The sequence below is a fragment of the Bombus impatiens genome, unplaced genomic scaffold (genome assembly GCF_000188095.3).
Source record: "Bombus impatiens unplaced genomic scaffold, BIMP_2.2 scf_0142, whole genome shotgun sequence".
Classification (NCBI taxonomy): domain Eukaryota; kingdom Metazoa; phylum Arthropoda; class Insecta; order Hymenoptera; family Apidae; genus Bombus; species Bombus impatiens.
Genome location: NT_176561.1, coordinates 2,104,812 through 2,112,560, shown reverse-complemented (window position 1 = coordinate 2,112,560; position 7,749 = coordinate 2,104,812). Strand labels below are relative to the sequence as shown.

At 36.5% G+C, this 7,749-nt stretch overlaps 2 protein-coding genes across 3 annotated transcripts; one reads left to right on the top strand and one right to left on the bottom strand.

The window, feature by feature from the left end:
* The first annotated feature begins 233 nt into the window (after window positions 1–233).
* On the top strand, window positions 234–3,607 carry LOC100746293 (meiotic recombination protein W68). The gene is made up of 5 exons (XM_003487154.4): window positions 234–319; window positions 430–863; window positions 1,130–1,487; window positions 1,831–2,169; window positions 3,284–3,607. Exons 1-4 carry the CDS (start codon window positions 234–236, stop codon window positions 2,129–2,131), a joined length of 1,179 nt encoding a protein of 392 aa, XP_003487202.4. The 3' UTR covers window positions 2,132–2,169; window positions 3,284–3,607.
* LOC112212267 lies at window positions 1,969–3,308 on the bottom strand. 2 transcript variants are annotated; one of them, XM_033319269.1, is made up of 4 exons: window positions 3,011–3,308; window positions 2,666–2,891; window positions 2,503–2,581; window positions 1,969–2,099 (listed from the first exon to the last, which is right to left on the bottom strand). In XM_033319269.1, the coding sequence occupies exons 1-3, from the start codon at window positions 3,106–3,108 to the stop codon at window positions 2,546–2,548; spliced, it is 360 nt and encodes a 119-aa protein (XP_033175160.1). In that variant the 5' UTR covers window positions 3,109–3,308; the 3' UTR covers window positions 1,969–2,099; window positions 2,503–2,545. The 2 variants fall into 2 exon arrangements, with proteins under 2 accessions (XP_033175160.1, XP_024221339.1); XM_024365571.2 differs by having other exon boundaries at window positions 1,973–2,099; window positions 2,531–2,581.
* Window positions 3,608–7,749: the final 4,142 nt, after the last annotated feature.

The window sequence follows — 7,749 nt, the reverse complement described above, 5'->3', positions numbered from 1 at the left end:
ATTCTGTAAAATAATATTAAGTATCATCTGTGAAAGGTATATAAGATGTGTCTATTTTGTCGAGATATTTAAATATTTCTTTATATGTGCCTATCTTGAACAACTCGATCGATTAAAAATAATCAATGAAATTCTTCGTAAGGATAAAATTATGTGTAACTGAAATATAACATTTTCTATATATTAAATTATTTATTGTAGGGAAAATGTCAAAAATAAATAGAAACGTGAAAATGGGATTCAGAATTACCGACAGTCAACCACAAGACGCGGAGGAAAAGAAAATCGATATACCCGTGGTAGATAATGCAGAATCGAGGTGAATGTCGAATGTGGTTGGATCGATATTTTCAATATTTTTTATTAATCAATTTAAAATTTAGAAAAGCCTAAAACGAGAAAATACAAAGTCATTTTTACGATATTTAGGAAGCAATTAGTAGCCCGTATCGAGAACATTACTTCATCTATAATCCAACAGATATGTTCGGGTCGATTACCACAAATTTCATACTCATCAGCACGGAATTATGCTACGGTAGACACGCATACTGCCGAAGACAATGATCTCGAGTCGGAATTTCACGAAGAACCTGATCAGAATTCCGAAGAAATCGAAAGAAATGAAATAAGAACGGTGATCAACTTTGCTACTAAAAGAGGCAAAGACAAGTTTGCTTTAACGATGACCGTGATGGCTGCTGCGCATCGTTTGCTAATTATAAACTCGACCATTACAAGACGATCTCTTTATTACGACCTGAAAAACGATAAAACGTTGAATTTAGTTCCAGAACAGTGGTATCTGGATCAGGCTGTGAATCATGTGGCTAATTTACTAAACTGTTCGCCATGGGAGCTCAGTAAGTGTTTAATGAATTTAATCCAATTTCAAGGGATTTAATAATTATTATATTTCTTATTCTATTTAATTACGTCAATCTTTGAACAATAAGAATAGAAAAATTATTAAAAATCTGTGAAAGTTTAAAAATAATTTGTTTGCGAGTAGCAATCGATAATAAAGCAGAAATTACTAGAAATCTATCAGAAATTAATTTTTGCGTGATTATTGTATATTACATTATTATTACATTATTGTATTTTGTACGAAATATTAATTATCTAGATTTGTTGCCAACATCAAAGGGATTAGTAGCTGGTGAATTGACGTTCACTCTAACTAACAATCGTATTATCGATTGCACGGTGCCCGGAGGTGTCCTTATTCCGCACAATATATCAGAGGTAATTTCCGTTCGCACCAGGGCCAAAATGGTGTTGATTGTCGAGAAAGATGCTGTCTTTCAAAAATTGTTAAAGGATGATTGTACCTCTTCGTTGAGCTGCATTCTAGTCACGGGAAAAGGGTATCCGGACGTGACTACAAGAATGCTGGTTAAACTGCTGTCCGAGAAATTGGAACTTCCGGTTTATATAATCGTGGATGCAGACCCTTTCGGTGTGGACATCATGTGTGTTTATCGGTAAATCAATGATCAGATGATATGATGAAAATTGTAAAGTTTCAAAATTGTAAAGTTTTAAAACTGTAAAGTTCAAAGAAACTTCTAAATAAAAGGAGGGAAATAAAATTGAGAAAGACGATCAAATTTAGAAATTTTTATTTTAAAATAAACTGATATTTTTTACTAACAAATACTCAAGAAAGAAAATAATGAAACATGTATATAAGGTCATTTATTAAACGTTTATCAAATTTCTTACACAACCGCGGAAAAAGAGAAAATATTTCCAATAGAAGTTGAAGAAGATTGAAAATGCACAGAGATCGCACGATAAAATTTCTTTCACGTTTTTCTGAATTAGTTTTGGCTCGGCTGCGTTATCCAGAGAGAGGAAATGCTTGGCCTGTTCGAAGGTACGCTGGCTAGGAATACATCCATCGGAATTGCTCGCTCTGGGAGTGAATACCGTTCCCCTCACGGAATTCGATTTCTCGAGACTGATGGCTCTCGAAGGCAGGCCTTATATGACCGACGCGTTTAGGAAAGAACTTGAAATTATGCGAACTGGTAAAGCGGAGATAGAGAATGTGTATTCCTCCTCGGGAAGATTTCTAGCAGCCACCTATTTACCTTGCAAGATCAAAGGCAACGATTATATTTAACATTGCTGAATGATACAGGATGACTCATAATTAAAAATGTACGTGCAAATTGTAGATCGATTAGATTGATCGAGAAGTTTTGCAATTTTTGTTCTTTGAAAAGAAAAAATTAATTGCTTTTACTGAAATTTCTGTTAACCTACTCAGGATGAAAATGATAATGCAACGATTCAATCGTCGTTTCTGTTTAGTCAATTTACATTATTGAGTTTCATCGAATTCACATTGTAATTACGAAAAGAAATTTCTACGGTATTTTTCTCTTTGCCATTTGTCCTCCCGTGTAAGTCGTACAATCGAAATTTTAAAACATTGAACTTTTCGATCAGCCGAATATTTTATATCTTAATTTTATGGAAGAGAAATCGTACCATTAATAATACTTGAAAACAAAAATACCTCTTAAATGGACGATTAGTCTGTTGGATTTTCAATTTTGTTGCACTGTGTCTGTAACAAGATTTGTTTTTCTATTCATCAATTTATACTTAACATATCGTCTGCTATATAAAGCCATGAGAAATATAATGTTACCACGAAGCTTGGAGATTGGATTTCGTCCGGTTTTGCTACTTGCTCCCGATAATCGTCATTGCTGTCTTCTAAATTTATTAATTCGGGAACGTTTCGAAACGTTCCCAAATAAATAATACTGCTATCCGATGATTGTTTCGAAATAACCAATGATTCATTCGAGTCTGGTACTGTGATTGTATTTCGTTGACTCTTCGATCTCGTCGCATAAATATGATCGCATAACCTTAATGTAACAAAATTATGAAATATTCGTCTCGAAAGTCTTTCATTTTAATAATCGATAACCATCGGTAACATTTAATAAGATATTCTCTTTTCTGATAATTCAATCAAATAATTTACCTATGATTACCAAACGATGGATGAAGCTCCCGTTTTTTATTTCCTTGAACACTCAGCCATTTACGTGTAGTCTTCTTGCGGGGTCGTCGTAGAGACATAATTTTAATTCTCGAAAAGCTTCGTCTGTATAAAATACCCTGAAAATATTATCCTAAAATCTTTTCGGTATTATTTTGGTATACATTCCTTCCAGAACTATGATGTTAATTAAAAAACAAAAGCGAATAGTCGTTATTTATGATATACGATAACCGGAAGTTGTGTATGTTTCAGATTCGATGGAACGAAAGAAAACAACAAGATTTCAGGTAATGTAACAGTTTATTGAAAACACTTTTGATCGCCCGTGGTCAGGGCCGAGTCTCGCTGATATTAAAAAACGCAGAGTCTTAGTAACATGATTATCTCGTGGGTGTTACGTGGAATTATAACGATATCCGCGAAATCGGCGTCTTTAAACGATTACAGGAAGCCTCCTTGAAAATTGATTTTACAACAGTGGTTACAAACGAAACTTTATTCTTTAAGGTAGGAAATATTCTTTGCAGGTATTGAAAATTAATCTTTAACACGTTGAATCACATTATGAAACATATTTGATTACTAGAAAAATAAAACGTACGAATATACAACTCTGTTTGTAATATGTGGTCATATTAAAAATCTGGAAAATAAACGTATGTAGTAAGGGAAAATATTCATTTATTTTGACCATTACGAAATGCTATGAAACTAAAAACTTTGATCTATTCGAAATTCCCAAAGCAATAATCAAATATTTTGTGTGAATATTTTAACAACTCATCGAGCGAGGAATTTAGAAATTGCCAGAAAAAATAGCTTCGAAAAATAACAGATAACACATGGAATATCCTAATATAGATGTATAATTGAATATTAGAAAATGAAATCAAAGACACGACATTTTCGATCATCCAACGTGCTATCACAATAGTTTGCGTTTCACTTATGGGATACTTCGTTGAAACCGATTGAAAACGATCGATTGTTTGGCGTGGCCGATTTCGTGGATGTTCGGTCTCCAGGTCCGTGCGAATATCGTAAAAAACCGAGTGGAAACAATCCGCGTGCCCTCGTTTCCCACGAGAAACTATCGAGAACGCCTCCCTGTCTCTCGATAACGATAATTCACGGCACTCTCGCATAGTCGCTCGCTTGATGATCCGAGCGAATTATTATTATTATAAAAAACAATTGTCCGAGCGCGTTGGCCACACTCGCGAAGCACGATTGAATTCAACGAGTCGCTGGCCAATATTCGACTCAACGCTTCCGAGTATGTTGATCGATTAAACCGAATCTTTGATCATTCAGACGTCGTTTCGAGTTGGCTCGCCTGATGCGATTCACATCGAGGAGTCTGATATACATAAAACGTCGTGACGAGTAGGCCACTTCCGGAAATCAAGTCCAAGCTCTCGACGATATGAACATCGATACGATTGATTATTTCCTTTGATGTGAGATCGAATTATTAGAAAAAGTGTGAATAAATTTTGAATCAAATTCGATCGTCGAATATAGTAGTGAAAATTGTATTTTAACCCTGACATCGAATATTTAAATATCGACGTGTTAGAGTAGTTTAACGAACAGTCTCACAATGAAACATTAAAGAGTATAAGTAAGAAATAGTACTTTCAACAGCTAGAAATTCTAATATATTTAGATAGATAACAATTCGATAACAATACCTTGTCGTTCAAGAACCCTGAAGGCTTTGAATATCGTTTACTATTTATTAAGTGTACATCGATTCTCGTGGAGAAGCTTGGACTTAGTTCGGAGCATGCGTTACTCGAACAATTTCGTTTATCGATACCTTATCTATTAATACCTCGATGTTCGAGTGTTATCCGATGACGTTAAAAACGCGTGAAATACCGTCTAATCCGAATAATAATCGTCAATCTGAGTATCACAGATTATCCAAATTAATTTCAAATAGTCTCCTTATTATTATTATCAGTAAATTTTTGTTCTCCCATTACGGATGATACAAACGCTCGCGATTTCTTTTTCATTTTTTTTATTTCTTTCTCTTCTTCTTTCTTCTTCTTCCTTTTTTTTCTTCTTCTTCTCTTTATTCTTGTATAATTTTCTATCGTCATCTCGAAATAGTTGCACGTCGACGAGCGATTTCGCGTGGTCGGACAGGCGAATACATTCGTCGACATTGTTCGCATAAATTCGTCCGAGTGTTCGCACGGGCCCGATATATTAAACTCGAGTTTCCGCGTCAATTGCAATCTGCATGTCCTGCGTATGTGTCTTCTCTTTCTTTGTGTGTCGCATTTTACTTTTTTTTTTCTCTTTATTGTATAATATATATATATTTTCTTTTTTTTTATTTTTAATTAATTCTCTTTAGCCTAGCGGCGATAATACGTTACCAAAAGCTTATAGATACCCTTATGCGCTGCTACCAAGGTTTCATTTATTTATTTATTTAATTTTCTTGCGATTTAATTTCACGTAATTCGCATGCTTGCAATTCCCTCTTGTTCTCCTTTCTTCTTATCGCTGTTTATAATTGTTATTTGCCATTGTTTCTTTCTTTTCTTTTTTTTTTACTGCTTGCGTGCCTGCCGAGTTCGTGAGACCGATTATCTATATGCCTACAGTTAAAGTTCGCCGCACTTTTTTTTGCCATTTAATTATAAGTTAATAATTGATTGCGATTGCACGCTCACACTCTCATTCATTCTCACTACCTCACATTCTATCTCTCTTTTATATTCGCGTTCACGCTTCTCCCTTCGTGTTTCTCGAGTTTTACTAACCCTTTCTCTCGAATTCATACGCGAGAAAAGTTGCTCACGAAAACGAACAAAAAACAGAAAAAGAAAAATGAATCTTTTACAACATGATCTAACAATAATGCGTCTGTCCTTGTCGCGCAATCCGTTTAGAAAGGATCCAGCGAAACATTTTCTAAGGAATTGCGACGTTTCTTCTCGTTCTCACGAATGCAGGATGATCTCCGCGTCAAATGGCGCCGTTATATTTTATTTAGTATCCTTCCTGGAAAAAATATTGAGGCTACGTTGATTCGAATATATTTTTTCGGGCCGTGGAAGAAACGTTCGTGGATTCGAGGGTAGACGTTCAGGTGAATAATTGGTGAGGCAATTCCTTAGCCAGGCGCTGTTACACCTTTTGTACTCTCTACGATCGACATCAAGCACGTAATTTCAATCTAATCGATTTGCCACGTCTACTTATCCGTCCACGCGCAAATGTGGATCTCCTCGACGAGAATTCTTTTCATACGTTGGACATATTTCTAACAAGTTTTTCTCTTCCTGTGGTTTCCTAATTTCTTTCTTTGTATCTCGTCGAGGCCCTCAGCCACGCAGCCTGACGCGGACGAACCACATCGATCACTCATCTAAGAATTCATTAATTATTATTAGGTAATTTCTTCATCCTCTCCGTTTCTATTTATTATCGTTTGATTAGTTGCACTAGCCTTGATTGTCGGCATTTAAGGGCTGCTGGGCAGGCAGCGTTTTATGGCGACGTGCGACTCTCTTCGTTCGAGCGCGACATATTTTGTGTTCACTTAGTTTTCTCTTATCCTCTTAATCAACTGTGAAAGGAGTCTCGTCTCGATCGGACTCGCGAGCGAAAAATATCCAAGTCTCTCAACCCTTTCGCTACGTTTATCATCCGGATGAGGAATAATTCGGAAGAAGCTTGAATCGATGGCACGGTACAAATTTCAAAAGACACATAGAGGTACTAATTATATTCGTTAAGTAACGGATCTTCGAACAAACGAATCACCGGAGCGGGTTTTTTTGGTAGCGAAAGGACTAACGAAAGTGTTCTGAAAACAGATCTCGGGAGTTCGATCGATCTCGAACGATTATCCTCCAACATCAACCGCGTCTGAACGAACATCGATCATTAACACGTCGATCGAGAGTGTCCTTAAGCCACGAAGATCCGAAGGCGCATTCAATTTTGACTTTGTCAGGACACTGCACATGATCGACGTTGATCGAGAAAAGGAATACGATAAAGGTTCGTTACCCTTGACGAGGTTCGTCCTCTCGAACGAGCTAAAGTATATGGTGAACCTGTAACGTTATCCTAAAGCCTCGCGTCGCTTAACTTACTTAACGATAGTTAGTTAATCTGGAAACTGTGTGTTTATAGTACAACTTAGCGATATAGTACAACAAACGATCAACGATAAACGGGAACACTCGCGAACCTCGTCGAGGGGAACGTGTCCTGCATCAAGGGATTCATCGAGAGACGTGCATACGGATATATACAAATATTCAAGGATCGAATGTGAAGTTTGGCAAAAAGGGATCAGGTCGATAAAGGGTTAGGGAAATACATTTTTTCTCTTCCCTTTCTGTTGTCTTCTTTTCCTTGCTTTTACGCGCAAGTAACATTATGGTACATAGACTAGGCGCAAAGCTGTACAACACAAAACTTAGCACTAGGCGTTCGTTTTCAAAACGATGAAATGAGTCGGTACCCCTAGACAAGCGTCATCGCACAGGCGTAACCAGCTTTTCAAAAAATCAGGATGGCACCGATATATTTGGGACGTAGACTAAGAAGAAAACGGTCGTGAAATGCGAGCCTGCAAGCTCTACGTAATACGTCGTGATTTATTGAACCTAGAGATATGACTCGTTCGTATAGGAAGAAGTCTACATCTTCGAGAATAACTGTTCCTCGATGAAAAAGGCGGG

Bases quoted from the DNA above. Each gene is read 5' to 3' on its own strand.
- LOC100746293 (XM_003487154.4), top strand. From the start codon at position 234: ATGGGATTCAGAATTACCGACAGTCAACCACAAGACGCGGAGGAAAAG. The intron at 320-429 runs GTGAATGTCGAA...TACGATATTTAG, and splicing joins GTAGATAATGCAGAATCGAG to GAAGCAATTAGTAGCCCGTA. The intron at 1,488-1,830 runs GTAAATCAATGA...TTTCTGAATTAG, and splicing joins GACATCATGTGTGTTTATCG to TTTTGGCTCGGCTGCGTTAT.
- LOC112212267 (XM_033319269.1), bottom strand. From the start codon at position 3,108: ATGTCTCTACGACGACCCCGCAAGAAGACTACACGTAAATGGCTGAGT. The intron at 2,892-3,010 runs GTAAATTATTTG...TGTTACATTAAG, and splicing joins CCATCGTTTGGTAATCATAG to GTTATGCGATCATATTTATG. The intron at 2,582-2,665 runs GTAACATTATAT...ATCTTGTTACAG, and splicing joins TCCAATCTCCAAGCTTCGTG to ACACAGTGCAACAAAATTGA.